The sequence below is a fragment of the Lemur catta genome, chromosome 1, assembly GCF_020740605.2.
Source record: "Lemur catta isolate mLemCat1 chromosome 1, mLemCat1.pri, whole genome shotgun sequence".
Lineage (NCBI taxonomy): Eukaryota > Metazoa > Chordata > Mammalia > Primates > Lemuridae > Lemur > Lemur catta.
This window is the reverse complement of record NC_059128.1, coordinates 164407675-164423427: the sequence shown is the minus strand read 5'-3', so window position 1 is coordinate 164423427 and position 15753 is coordinate 164407675. Positions and strand designations below refer to the sequence as shown.

The window sequence follows — 15753 nt, the reverse complement described above, 5'->3', positions numbered from 1 at the left end:
GGATGTACTGAGCTAACAGACAAACTTCCAGTTACCAAGAACACCAGCCATGGCTAAATTTCAGTACCGATGAATTTCCTCACACTTCATTTTCGCTCAACCCTGTATTTTCTTATTAATTTTCAAATTCTGAATATTATGAACTCAGATTCTCCAAAGTGGTAACTGTTTGCATAGAACATGGCTCCACTGATCATGGAGAGGACATTCTTTTGAGCCTAAAGCACACAGTTTTCATGGCTTGAGTATTTATATTATCTATACCTCTCTGTTCCCGATCCTCCTCAACACCCCTTTTTCCATTGGATCCTTTTTTTTCTTTTATGGCAAGCTCAGTTATCTTTGTTATCATCCTCCCTCTTTAAGAAAAAATTGTTAAATTGGTAAGTGCTTCTATAGCTTGACATTGCTTTTTTTCCCTCTCAAATATTTTTATTCTCAAAAGGGTTGAACCATATCTTTGAATTTGTTTTTTCACTGCTATACAGCACAGTGTGTGTGTTTGATAAGCATTTTATAAGAATCATTTGATTACCCAGTTCTGGAATCATATAGGACCTTGTTTCTCATTCTCCTACTCTTTATTATTCAGATAATTCTTAGCTGATTGGTAATTCCAACAATAGGTAATCAAGACAAAGAAGAATGAAATAGTCAATTTATTTTGGAATTCATGCTTAGCTCCAGTAAGCTTGAGAAAAAAAGAGATGTAGCAAATTCTAGATAAAATGGGGTAGAGGTGGAACTAATTATAGATTTCAGTTCTCTGTGATCACAGATCCCTCTGTCTATGCAGATAATCAGAAGTCAGTCATGCTACCTTTCCTAGCTGACTGGATGCTTTGGAGTACAAAATGCAGATAAGATTGCTTCTATTTCCAGAATTCTTTTTACCTTAACATACATTTTGTGTGTCCAGAAAACACATTTTTGGAAAGCAGAATAATAACAGATGTATTATTCATATGGGATTGGTCATTGTGTCCATTTTTACAATTCAATTGTTCTGGCTCTGGCCTGTCACTGCTTTAAAGTCTGGCACAAGTTCTTCCCTGGCTGGATGAAGCAATAAACAGGTGGCTTTCTGTCTTTTATTGTCTCTGAGCGGATCTGAGTGCTTATACAAAGAGGCTGCCCTGCAGTCTCACCCTCACTGACCATCTGTCTCCTTGGTAGCTTGCGGTTTGTTTCAGTTCCTTCCCTTTCCATCTAATAAGAATAGCTTCTACATGTATTTCTCAAAATCTCACAGCAGAATAATCTAATTCCTATGCAAATCATTCTGAGGACTGGACAAGTCATCTTTACAGCCAGACCTCTTGCCTAGCAGGCGTTCTCATCTCCCTCAATCCTGTGTGTTCAATTCTGCCTCATTTTTCTTGAATGGCTCAGGCAGAGAATTTCAGAAGTGGCTGTGTGGCTTGTTACCTTTTATTACAGCCTTTGGTCACTTAGAGAAGGCTTGGAGAGTCCCAGTCTATCATATCGCTAGGGAGTTCACAGATAGTGGAATAGATTTCATGTCTCAATTCCTTGATGCTCCAGCTGTTTCCTGACTTTTCACCATTTCAGATGCATAGAAGCAGCTGAGCCTCCAGTGTATCTGGGGCAATGTAGAGAAGGGGGAAGAAACTTCTTGTCCAAGAGCACTGTGGATCCCTTCCTCCTATTCACATAGCTCTTCTAGCAGAAAGTATGGTGGGAGGGGTTTTTAAAAATGCCTTTTAACTGGGTAAATTGGCTTCTGCATCTGCCCTTGCAGTCATGGCTGGCTATGTAATATGTGAAGCCAAATGCAAAATGCAAATTTGAGCCCCTCCTAGGTCAAAAAACAGGAAAAAAAAGTTCTCCTTTCTTTTGCAGTCTCTGTCTCCATCTGCCATGGAGGATTTTATTTGCCACATTGTATACCTCTGCCCCCTTAATTTGGTGTGTGACCAGCTGTTGAATTCCTCCTCCCACCAGCTCCAGACAGATGCTCCAGAAGTCAAGGCAGGAATCACCCCCTCCCCTTGGATTGTCATTCCAACCCACAGCAGAGGAGTGACCCCTCAAGATTATTGCAGCATCTTTGCTGGGACACTCTGGGTGCCTAGATGGAGACAGGCAAAAGGCAAAAGCACCATGGTGCCACCAGCCTGGGGCAGCTGGCCACTCCCCTCCCTGTCCCAAGACTCTGGGATAGTGCCAGATCCCAAGGCTCTCCTTGTTTGTGCCCAAGCCCTTGCCAAGGCAGGGTGGGTGTGGGGAAGGGGAAGCCCAGGGAGCCCAGAGGTGCACAAGTGGTCTACAAGAATGAGTCCTGGGGATATAGTGGAAGGTGGGATGGAAAGTAAACCAAGGTTCTAAACCCCCATTCCCAAAGGATGCTTTATTATCCCATTGGACTTGACTTTAAAAACATACACTCAAAAATAATGAGTACAGAGCACTTAAACCCTAAGTCCCAGGCTCTGTGCAAGCTTTCAGCACCTAGCACACCTGATTCAGCGAGAACACTGTTTAACACCGGCTTTAATGCACCCTCCATGCTGAAGATGCCAACCTCAGCAAGAGTCACATTCAAGGCTTCTGGTCTATTTCCCTCTTTCAAGTTGCCAGACACATGCAGCAGGGGGAGCCCTGCTCTTCTTGGACTGACTCACAGGCCTGTTTTAAAGCTTGACTTCAGGAAGAGTTTGCTGCTGGACAGTTCCCCTGCACAGCTCATTCCCACCTTTCCCCACAAGGTGAGCAAGAGATTCCAGGCAGACGTTTCTTAGAGGTAGCACAGCTGGGGCTTCTGGACTGGGAGTGCTTCGCTGGCCCTGATCACTACACAGAAATGCACACACTACACAATAATTGTAGGCATGGTGTGAAAGTTATTTGCCTAAGTGCAAGTCCCAGGTGAGGGTGCACACTTGATTTTTTTTTTTTTTGAAGTTGTAATAGAAATACTTTTATTCTTTTTTTCCCTATAACTTTTTTTTAATTTCAGAATATTATGGGGACACAAACACTTTGGTTACACATATTGCCTTTGCCCCGTCCGAGTCAGAGCTACAAGCAGGCCCATCCCCCAGACAGTACGCACCACAGCCATTAGGCGTGAATTTACCCATTCCCTCCTTCCCCCTCCCACCTGCCTAGCACCTGATGAGGGTTACTTCCATATGTGCACATAAGTGTTGATCACTTAGTACCAATTTGGTGGTGAGTACATGTGGTGCTTCTTTTTCTATTCTTGTGATATTTTACTTGGAAGAATGGGCTCCAGCTCCATCCAGGATAATGCAAGAGGTGCTATATCACTATTGTTTTATGGCTGAGGAGTATTCCATGGTATACATATACCACATTTTATTAATCCATTCATGATGGGCACGTGGGTTGTTTCCACATCTTTGCAATTGTGAATTGTGCTGCTATAAGCATTCAAGTGCAGATGTCTTTTTTTCCTTTGGGTAAATACCCAGCAGTGGGATTGCTGGATCAAATGGTAGTTTTACTTTTAGTTCTTTGAGGTATCTCCAAATTACTTTCCATAGAGGTTGTATGAGTTTGCAGTCCCACCAGCAGTGTAAGAGCATTCCCATCTCTCCGCATCCATGCCAACATTTGTTGTTTAAGGGACTTTTTGATAAAAGCCATTCTCACGGGAGTTGAATGATATCTCATCCTGGTTTTGGATTTGCATTTCCCTGTTGATTGAGATGTTGAACAGTTTTTCATATGTTTGTTGGCCATTTGTCTGTCTTCTTTTGAAAAGTTTCTGTTCCTGTCCTTTGTCCACTTTTTAATGGGGGGGGGGTTGATTTTTGCTTGTTGATTTTCCTGAGTTGTATATAGATTCTAGTTATCAGCCCTTTATTGGATGTGTAGCATACAAATATTTTCTCCCATTCTGTAGGTTGTCTGTTTGCTCTCGTGATAGTTTCCTTGGCTGTGCAGAAGCTTTTTAATTTGATCAGGTCCCATTTATTTATTTTTGTTTCTGTGATTGCCTTTGGGGTCTTCTTCATAAATTCTATGCCTAGGTCGATGTCTATAAGAGTTTTTCCAACATTTTCTTCTAGAATGCTTATAGTTTCATGCCTTAGAGGTTTAAGTCTGTTAGCCGTGAGTTGATTTTTTTGAGAGGTGAGAGGTGCAGATCCTGTTTGTCTTCTACACATGGCTATCCAATTTTTCCAGAACCATTTATTGAATAAGGAATCTTTTCCCCAGTGTATGTTTTTGTCTGCTTTGTCAAAGATCAGACGGCAATATGAGGATGGGTTTATATCTGGGTTCTCGGTCCTGTTCCATTGGTCTATGTCTCTGTTCTTTGCACACTTGATTATGATCAGTGTCTCGGTCTGTATGTGTATGTTAATATAGAATGATTTACCACAGAAACAAAGAAACACGCCTAACTACTTGATTCCATTTATTCCTAATTTGTAAAAATGTAAGTAATATTCATACATGCAAAAGATATTATATATGCATGTTACTAAGTTTTAAAGGAACTAACTTTTGCCTTTAAGGCAAATTATCAATAAAATATTAAGTTCTATTCTTTTTATATTCTTCGTTTTCCTTTATTTTTTAAATCAAATCCATCAGTCTCTGATTGTAACTGGCATGTTTAGTCCATGTATTTTTATTGTGATTACTGATGTATTTAAATAGACTTGTTCTGCGGCCTTACTTTCTGCCTTCTACTTGTCCTTTCTTGCCTTTTTTATAAAACATTTTTTTCTTGGCTTTTTATTTTAAAAAGTATTTATGTTTTTTTTTATTTTGGTAGTTAGCTACTGTCTATTTTTCTTTCCCATGTGTGCCCTCAAATTTTTCAGTGCATTTCTAAGAGTCTAAAGTTATCAATAGCCTAAGACCCAGCCAAAATAATGCATGTTTCTAGAACTCTTTAACTCCATTTACCTTCCTGTGAGTTACATTATTATTGCCCCTTTTTTTAGTACCATCTTTCTTTCCTTAAAGTTCAAGGTTTGTTTTTTTTAATAACCAAAGGTTATTTATTGTTTAATGTCTTTTCTTATATTTAAATAAATCAAAAATACTTATTAATATATAGATTTTTATTTATTTATTTATTTTGAGCAGAGTCTCACTTTGTTGCCCGGGCTAGAGTGAGTGCTGTGGCATCAGCCTAGTTCACAGCAACCTCAAACTCCTGGGCTTAAGCAATCCTACTGCCTCAGCCTCCCAAGTAGCTGGGACTACAGGCATGCACCACCATGCCTGGCTATTTTTGCTATATATATTTTTAGTTGTCCAGATAATTTATTTCTATTTTTTTAGTAGAGACGGGGTCTCGCTCAGGCTGGTCTCGAACTCCTGACCTTGAGCGATCCACCTGCCTCGGCCTCTCAGAGGGCTAGGATTACAGGCATGAGCCACCACGCCCGGCCTACTTATTAATATTTATAATATTAGCAGAACTGTTTTCTTTTGTTAAAACTACCAGGTGACAAATGTTTTATTTTTATAGCTTTATTATCAAGTACAGCTTTTTGTAACCCCACAAGTTACATATTACTATTATTTAAAAATATATTTGTTTAGATTTACCTAAACATTACCAAACTTATCATTCACTTTTACTTCTTATATCTCATTCCTTCCTTCTGTGGTCATTTTTATTTTCCTTGAAGTTTCTTTAGTAAAGACTGTTTTGTTGTAAACTACTGTATTTTTATCTCAATCATTGTTTTTTTTTTTTACTATTAGTTTTGAAAGAATTTCTAAGTTGACAAAAATTTTCTCTCACTAGTTTAAAGATACTCAATAGTTTTGTGGCTTCCACTGTTGCAATTGATAATTCAGCTACTAGCCTAATTATAATTTCTTTGTAGATAATCTGGTCTTTTTGTTCACTTTTAGGTTTTATCTGTCTTGGTGTTCTGCATTTCCCTAAACCATGGCTAAGTGTTGCTTTCTTTTAATTTATCCTGCCTGTTATATCTTGTCTATTCTTCATCTGTGAATTTGTGTCTTTCATAAGGTCTGGAAAATGATCAACCCTTTTTGTCTTTGAATATTGTCTCTCATTTATTATTTCTACGTTATCTTTCTAGCATTCCAGTCAGATATAGTTTAGTTTTTCCCTTTCAGTTCTATCTCTAAGCCTCTTATATATTTAGCATTTCTGCATACTCAATAATTTCTTCAGTTGTTTTCTAGTTCATTATGTTTCTCTTCAGTTGTATTACCCTGTTTAATCCTTCATTGAGTTTTACAAGTTATTTTTTATTTTGAAAATTGTAAAATTCATAGAAAATTAGAAAGAGAACAGAACCATAAATACCTGTATACCTTTCACCTAGACTATGTTACCATCTTGCTACTCTGTATGTGTTTATCTATATATGTCTGTATACACACACACACACACACACACACACACACCATCTTACTTCCCTTTAGGAAAACCATCTGAAAGTAGGTCACAGCCATCATGCATGTTAGTCTTGAATACTTCAGCATATCTGTCTCAAGGACAAAGACATTCTCCTATACAAACATGATACTATTCCCACAAACAAGGATATCCACATAGATTCAACAATATCATCTAACATACTGTTCATACTCAAATTTCCCCAACTGTTTCCCAAATGTCATTTATGTCAGCTTTTTTTTCTGATCTAGGATCTAATTAAAGTTCATATAATTACACTTGGCTGTTTGGACTCTTTAGTCTCTCCCATTCTAGAACACTAACCCCGTGTCCCTCTATTCTTCATGACATGAAACCTATGAAGAGTATAGGTAAAGTGTTCTGAAGAACATTCTAGAATCTGGAATTGTCCAAGGGTTTCCTCATTATTAGACTTGGGTCTCAAACATCCTATATGAGGTTCTTGCAAGAAGCAGAACTTGGTTTAAGTGGGCACTGCCAGTTCTCACTGTGTAAAAGCACATTTTCCTTTTCATAATTAATAACATGGGAGTGGTTTTTTGAGACTCTTTAAATAGCCTGTTCCCCAACAACCTGTCACACAAAGGTTTTAGCATCCCTTAATGATCAGTTGCTACATTTGTTATTAACATTGTTATTACATTATAAATTACAAATTGGCAATTTTCTAATTCTAGCATTTCCTCTACATTTATACTAAGCTAGCCTTCTAATATAAAGAGCTTTTCCTCCCTTTTGCTATTTTTTACATATCTACATAGACTTACAGATTTTAAAAATTCAATGTAATATAATTTTGTTACCATCACTATTCTTTCTGATGATCAAATTATCCAAAATCAGACCAGTGGGAATCCTTTCAAGACAACTACTTTGTCCTTTTCAAATGTCATTGTTAGTTTTGAAATATCTTCTTACCTTCCGGCACAACAACTTGCTCCAGGCTAACATTGTACCTTTTCCTGCTGCAGCCTAGAATTAGGGCTTTCTCCAAGAAACTCTGGTTCCTTTTAATGGTATTTAGAAACCAAGATCTGGTCATTAGGTATGTTCATTGCCACTGGGGTGTCCCATTTGAGTGTTTTATTTCAACAGTTAGGTCTTTCATTAAAAAAACTAGTTGATTATTTTTCAGATCCAAACTGATCATTTTGAAAATTATATCTTGTTCGTTTGAATTATATTTTAATATCATGTAGCAATATATTTTTGATGGAGGAGGAAACAAAAGAGGAAGAGAGAGAGAACAAAGGAAGGAACATATTCATTTATCAATTAATACCAAGCAGATATCATAATACCTTCGAGACTGTCGTGGAGGCTGCTTTGAATCTGTAGAGCTGAGTCTGTTGCACTTTGTTTTGAAGTGTAGTGGTGGGTATTTGTTGATTGCACCTAGGAAGAGAAGTCTATGATGAGTCTCTTATTCATGACTGTTAACATTACTGTAATCTTCTCTGTATACAGAGAAATATTTATCAAAGAAAGATACAAACTAAGTTAGATAAAAATGAAAGCAGATTTCTCAAGAGAATCTCTAAAAATGAATTTAGAAAATACATTGCTTCTGAATTTACAGGTGAATTCAACTAACTTTTACTTTTGTTTTTTTAATTTTTGAGATAGGGTCTAGCTCTGTTGCCTGGGCTATAGTGCAGTAACGTCATCATATTAATAGCTCACTACAACCTCAAACTCTTGGGCTCAAGCAATCCTCCTTGCCTCAGCCTCCTGAGTTGCTGGACCTATAGTTGTATGCCTCCATGCCTGGCTAATTTTTAAATTTTTTTTGTATAGATGAGGTCTTACTACGGTGCTCAGGCTGGTCTCAAACTCCTGACCTCAAATGATCCTTCTGCCTCAGACTCCCAAAGTGCTAGGATTACAGGCATGAGGCACTGTGCCCAGCCCACTTAACTTTTTAATAACATGCCCTTAACTGCTAAAGTTGATCAACCATTAGAGGAGCTATCATGAGCCAGTCCTAATGGTCTGGCCTTTAACTAATATGAACAAATCAGAATAGTTATTTTTCGTTTGTTCCTTTGCAATATCAAAATGTAAAGGGAAAAGGACATTCCCTTTATGGTCTGTGAATCACTAACTACAGCAGTAACTTCAGTGCCATCTTAAGTCATTAGTGGCTTATTTCATTTGGAATTGTACTAATTTTTCATAATAATAAAGCATGCCTCTTTATAACATTTAAAAACTTAAAATCCATTTTTTGATGGGAATCTTTAAAAAGGTATTATATTATGTTTGTAGCCCCATAATATCCTGAATTTAAAAAAAGGTACTATATATTTGAAACATTAAACTGAACAGATTTGTTGAACACAATTAAATGTCTTCCTGGTGACCTGGGGTCATCGTAAGTAGGTTTGTCTTGGACTGTGATGCAGCACTGGCCCCAGAGCTGCTGTCGTAGCTAGGACTGTGTGCTCTAGCCCGAGTGGACTAAGACCGATGCTATCCTTATTGTATACCTCGTTTTTTATTTTTAATCTAAGTATCAGATTTTCAGTAGTTTTGCTTCTCCTAGAAAACGTGTTGATTCTGGTCACTCCTCGATACCCAGCACCTAAACAGTGAGTGGCTCAGAGTAGAAGCCTAATAATAAATATATGTTAATGTTGAATGAATGTGAGTCTGTGGGCCTGCTATAGAATTAAGCATGTAGTTTAATATGATTATGCAAAGTCTTTTTTGACTTGTACTTTCATAGCTATGTTTTAAAGATTGACAATTTCTAGATATCTAAGTTCTAAAAAAACTTGTATGTAACTGTGTCATGTTTTTTTCCCTTTTTTTTTTTTTTTTTTTTAAGACAGAGTCTCACTCGGTTGCCCGGGCTAGAGTGAGTGCCGTGGCGTCAGCCTAGCTCACAGCAACCTCAAACTCCTGGGCTCAAGCGATCCTTCTGCCTCAGCCTCCCAAGTAGCTGGGACTACAGGCATGTGCCACCATGCCCGGCTAATTTTTCTATATATATTTTTAGCTGTCCGTATAATTTCTTTCTATTTTTAGTAGAGACAGGGTCTCACTGTTGCTCAGGCTGGTCTCGAACTCCTGAGCTTAAACAATCCACCCGCCTCGGCCTCCCAGAGTGCTCGGATTACAGGCGTGAGCCACTGCGCCCGGCCATGGCTATAGTTTTTCAAAAGCAGTTTATATCTCTCCTGTAACTCTGAGCACCTTTTTCTTAAAACATCTCTTTCCCTTTCCTCGGTTGGGGAGGGGTGGTGGTGCCGTTTATCTAATCATACAGTTTGACTAATTACCATGGAACACCACCAAGAATTTTGGGGGACTGAGGAAGGAAATTCAATCCTAAGACTTCCTTCCAACTTCTCGCCTCACACGGAGTGTTTCTTTACGAGATTATCAGTCTTTTAAGGTGTTTTGTTTTTACCTTCACAAATGCCTTGTGATCACTTCCCTCAAAATGACTCCTGGCCCTTCTTTTTTACCTTTTCTGCTAGCTCTTCTTTCTGGTTCCTATTCCAGAACACATCCACATAAATTTCATTATGGGAGCTTATTGCTCCCATACTGGTGCTTCTGAGACCATACTGAGCATGTGAATCACCTGGGGATCTTGATAAAATGCAGATTCTGGTTCAGAATGTCTGGGGTGGAGCCCGAGATTCTGCATTTCTAATAAGCTCTCAGGTGATTCTGGTACTGCTGGTCCTAGAGACAGTTAGACTAGCAGAGGACCAGAGGACGTAACACTGGCCCCACCAACAATCTCCAAGCCTCCTCAGACCTCTCCCTGCACTGATTAGTCAGTGTCTTCACAGCCTTAACTGGTCTCACCATGTAATATCAATGACAAGTTGGAAACACAATCGAGATCTCACTTGAGCTGCACTGGGTACACTTTGGCCTGTGTGTTCACTTTTCTGCATCTGGATCCAAGGGATCATTCACCATGGAAACGTTTGCAAATGCTACCGAGCACCCTTTAAACTTTAGAGTCATATCAAGACATGGCTTCTTTTTATCCATCCTGTTGCATTCAAAATGGATTGCATATTTTCAAAGTAAGCTCAGTCCAAGAAATACAGCCCATGTTTCTCTTTTATGAGCATCAGTTACATTAATTACTGGCACTATAAAGAATCACTAATGAGGCTAAGAAAGTTTTGCAAGGCTGTATCTTTCATTCTGACAGGTAAAATGGTATCTCCTAACACTTCAAACTCTGCTTTAGGAACTTACAAAAGCAAAGCCAAGAATTGTTTAATTTTTCTTTGGCTCTCTCCTTTGGTGTGTTGTTAAGCGATGAAACTTTCCATCAAAGGGCAATGTGCTAATGTTACATGGCAAGCATCTCTGCTTTGTAGCTAAAGTCCAGGCTGTGAATTCACATCCCCAGACTACATTGCTACATGCAGACAGATGTGTGAACAGCGGCTTGTTATGATTGCTTCTCCATAGGAACCAGAGGCATTTAAAAAAAAGAGCCAGAAAATTAAATGCTTGGGAATCAGAGGTTTTCTCCCTTCCACCATCCATCATTACATACTTTCCTTTCTGACCCTGCAGTGCCCTTGAAGACAGACAATAGGTTTCCAAGAATCCACGTCAGCTTATCAAACTTTTTTGGGGGGGAATACCAAGTATACCCTTAGTGCACAGAAAAGAACAGATTTTCTGACTTACGCCTTATTGAGTTTATAAAAGACTTCATAAACTTCACACTGTATCTGTGGTCAGGTTTATGAATTCGGCCAAGCTGGACCAAGTGGTGATCCAAAGGGTGGCTGGCTAGATCTTCCAGTTCCTTATCATTCCAAGTAGGGCCAAGGGAAAACACAAATAGGGCATACCCCTGACATTTAGCTCTCAAAGATTCTTTCTTTAAAGTTTCCTCATCCAAGTGACTGGTTTCCCCAGCAGATATCACAAATATGACTTTGTTTCTTCTCAGATTGGGTGCACTTAAAAAGATATTGTCCAGAGTCCACTGTAAGGCATGACCAATAAAGGCATCTCCATTTAGTTGTTGGACGGATTGTTCTACGTGCCTCTTCATGAGGCGCTTACTGCGGTAGGTAGTAAGGTTGAACTCTGTTCTAACAGGACTCTTCTGAGTGTTGGGTAGGAAGTTGGGGGGAGCATGGCTCAGTAGGGCCACCCGGTCTCCAGTGACAGAGGTTTCAGGCTCTGCGGTGATTTCAAAGTGATCTAACAGTGCTCCCAGGAAGCCTCTTATGTCTTCAAATTCAGCACTTCCCACATTCCGGGAGCCATCCAGAAGGAAAGCAGCATCCATGTAAGACTGCACAGGGGGTGGCCTGGCTTGGTCACAAGAAGCATCTGGCTTGCATATATCTGCGAACCAAAAGTCACTTAGCGTTACTAAGCAGGAATGGACAGAAAAGGAAAGACAGCATTTCAAGTATTTTGATGTTTGGAAACTGTATAGTCTTTGATGTTAAAATAGTTACTAAATGACTTTAATATCAACAACAGGACGATTTCCTAGTACATGGTTTGCATCTACTTCCAGAAAGTACAGATTTTGTACTGAGCCTGTGTCTTGGTTCCATTTACTATTGCTATCACAGAATTTTAAAAATTAAAGCTGCTTTCAACAAAAATTTAATCTTGGCTGTATCTTAAGTTTATAATGTTTGAAGTGGGCAATATATCTCATGCATTGCAAGAATACACTATATCACAACATAATAGCCACTGATCCCTCTAGACTGACAAAATACAGGTTAAACCTATGGCCCTTATCACTATGCTCACACTGTTCGATGAAAAAGTAATCTGCTTAGAAACTAAAAGTGAAAAAAAGCACTATATCTTTTATTTCAATTTAAATAATAGTTTATAACTCAAGGTCTATGTGTGCTCCCTAAGGACAAAGCTATGCCCATCCTTGTATCTCCATAGAGCTTATTAGTTGAAAGCTCAATATGTGTTTGTTGAATGAATACTGGATATTAGTAGACTTTCATAAAATATGAGGTCATTTTTATAAATATTCATATCTCATTTAAGAATGCATAGTAATAAAAACAGAGAGGAAGTTTTATTAAATCTGACAATAGTGAATATTCAGAGACATTTAAAAAAATAATTGGAAATGGAAGGATCTTAGAGGTCACCTAATCCTCTAATTTTACAGAAGAACTGAGGCCAGGAAAGTAAGATTGGTTTGCCAAAGGACACAGTAGTATGTCTAGGAGTTTCTGTATATGAAGTCTGTGTTTTATTGTTAGAGATGAGGACATGTAGTGCAGTAGTAGGGAGGCTCCTTGGCCTAAAAACTGGGATACCTGGGTTCTGGTCTGGTCTCAGTAATAAACATGCTGTGTGCCCCTGGCCAAGGCACCACTGGGCCTCAGTTCTGTACAGTTCTGCACAATTAGGTCATAGGACTAGATACACCTGGAGCTCCCTTTCCAGGGCTGACATTCTACAACCCTAGGTTTCTAATAATAGTTGATGGTTGAGGATGAGAATGACCTTTTCAAAAACCAAAGAGAAGGAAGAGAAATGGAATAACATGTGTATGGACAGCTGGTACTTAGATATAGGCATGGGCCACAAATAAAAACTATTAGATGAAAGATTAATGACCAGAATGCTGATCCCTGGGAACATAGGAAACTCCTAACTTCAGTCTTGCTCATGGACTCAATAAAGATGGGACTCCAGACAAGTTATGGTGCCCTTATTGAAATTTAGTAAAATTTTATGACCCTGTGTGATGATCAGATGACAGAACAGTCACCTGTGGGCAAGGCACTTTCCAAAATCAGGGACAGCAGGCTGCCCATTTGCTCAGTTTTGTGGGTTTTTTAATTGCAGGAAATGACAGCCAAAATATCTTCCATTATGTGCCTAAGAGATGAAACAAGAGTTTAAGCCAAGAAATGGAGCCAAAATCTATCCCCAGTCACACATGTGCAGCTTCTGACTATGCAACATACCAGCACACACTGTCGTAACTGACATGTTTGAAAGAGCAACTGAGAATATATAGGGTGGGATGTAGCTCCCCATAGAACAGTTAGTGCTTTAACTATTTAAGATTGCCAGCGCCTAAACCAACCCTGTGCAGCCCAGACAGCAAGACAGCCTGAGAGCGAAAAAGGTGGGGATAGGGAAGAGGGAAGCAGAGGGGAAGACCGAAAGAAGAGGGGTTGTTAGACCAGAAATCCTACTTCTCCCTCAGAATTCCCACCTCCCTGTGAGGTCATTTAGATGGCAAGCGTTAGCTTCTCACTGACACACGTGGAGAAGGAGAGGAATCAAGCGTTTTCTTCAGGCTCAAATGCAGAGTTTCAGGGAACAGAAGAGTGAGACCTCCATTTCTCATAAACTGCAGCCTTCTTGGGTTTGGTCTGCCTGTGAGGCCCTGAGCAAATTATTATAATACATCTCGCTAAGCTTCATTTTCCCAGTTTGTAAAACGGAGCTAATAATAGTTCAAATGTTTTAGGGTGATTATAAGGACTGAATGACATGATTCATTTAAAGGGATTAGAACAGTGCTTGGATTATAATAAGCACAATAGCTTAAGTATTAACTGTCATCATCACTATCATTGATATAAGCAATTAGAACAGTGCCTGGCCTGTAAGTAAATGCTTGATATCCCTCAGCTATTACAGACACCAATAATCTCAGTGGCTTCCACTGTCTTCATAATTATTAGAACACTCAAATGGAAGATTAGAGTCCAGTTTTCTAGTTAGACCTATAGATCCCATATAAAACACTATAAACAAATCAACAGTGCAAATCTTTCTGATGTTTAATAGTTGGGAGTCTAGCCAGATGTGGTGGCTCACACCTGAAATCCCAGCACTTTAGGAGGCTGAGGTAGAGGATTGCTTGAGCCCAGGAGTTTGAGACCAGCCTAGGCAACACAGTGAAGATGACTCTGTCTCTACAGCAAATTTAAAAAATTAGCCAGGTGTGGTGGCATGCACCTGCAGTCCTAGCTACTCGAGAGGCTGAGGTGGGAGGATCTCTTGACCCCAGGAGTCTGAGGTTGCAGTAAGCTGTGCTCACGCCACTGCATCCTAGCCTGAGCAACAGAGGGAGACCCTGTCTTGACAAAACAAAAATTTAGGAGCCCATGAAGCCTCTTTTCAATGAGAAATGCATGAATTCTTGCAATTTTCCACTTCTATACTAAAAAATGTCCCCAAGGAGATAGGAGGGTGCTGAATTGCTTTAAAGTATTTCTCTGGGGCTATGAATATTTGAGGTTTAGAAAACACATAAATATAATTTATAGCATGAAAAACTTGGCAATGAGATAGGCTAAGTTTTTCTAAAACTCATTACTGTTTCCTGGAAGCTGCAATAAGTGGAGAAGCCTGGAATGCAGCCCTCCTGCTGGGATATATAGGAGGAGACCCTGCTTGCTGAGCTGAGAGGTTCCATCTGTGGAAGGTGCAGTGTGACAGGTTGCACCCCGAGCCCCAGAGAAGTCCTCCCAAGGCCACACATATCCTTGCTGCCAAATTCCAGCTGCTCCTGCTAATGGTGACTCACTGTGCGTAGCAGGCTGGACCAAGTCATCTTCTGTGGGTCTTACCGTAGCAGAAAGTGCACCGCTGGAGTCTCTCTAATGCCGGTGTGTAGTCGGCCTCCACCCCAGAGGGAACCACTATTACTTGAAATGTGCCGGTGTCATCAATCTGCAGAAGTGGAAGAGAAAGAACAGCTTAGTGGGTAGGGCTTCAAGAACCTCCCAGGACTGTTGAGAGAACCGAGATCTGGAGAGGGCAACAGTGCTCCTCAGAAAGTCCTGGGGAGGCACAGCACACCAGCGTGGCTAGGAGCTCTGCCTGGGCTTTACCCTCTACTCTCCAGCTGTATGACAAGTTACTTTGCCTGTTTCATCATCTGTGAAATGAGAACGTTACTACTACCTGACAGGACTACTGTCAGCATCAAATGAGTTCATAATTGTAAAGCACTTACTGGCACAGACTGGGTGCCATGTGGGTCACTAAAGACCACAAAGCACTTTTATATCCATTATTCCATCAACCCAGTGAGTTAGTTTTTATGATCATGCCCATTTTATAGATGATGAAACTGAAAGCTCAATGAAAGGTAAAAGGACTAATCAAAAGACACTGGACACTGAAGGCATTTAAGGAAGAGGATCGGAGACCTCTCCTCCCCCCAAGTGCAGAAAACCTTGTAAAATCACAGGATGCTCTTCATAGCTATCCGCAGGTTTCCGCTATGAACTAGCCCTCAAAGCTGGCTTTGAAATGCACTCAGACCCACATCCTGGCAGCTCTTCTTTCTAAACAACGCCCCTTTTCCAGCTTGGCCCCACCGTTAGTAACCC

The 15753-nt window shown here is 39.8% G+C and overlaps 1 protein-coding gene across 1 annotated transcript in view; it reads right to left on the bottom strand.

The window, feature by feature from the left end:
- COL6A6 (collagen type VI alpha 6 chain) overlaps positions 1 to 15753 on the bottom strand; it is a 102831-nt gene that overhangs the window by 2196 nt on the left and 84882 nt on the right. Inside the window, exons 33-35 of the mRNA XM_045559821.1 lie at positions 14986 to 15088; positions 11081 to 11752; positions 7711 to 7804 (exon numbers count right to left, since the gene is read on the bottom strand). Coding sequence (XP_045415777.1) covers positions 7711 to 7804; positions 11081 to 11752; positions 14986 to 15088 — 869 coding nt within the window. The remainder of the gene's footprint in view (positions 1 to 7710; positions 7805 to 11080; positions 11753 to 14985; positions 15089 to 15753) is intronic.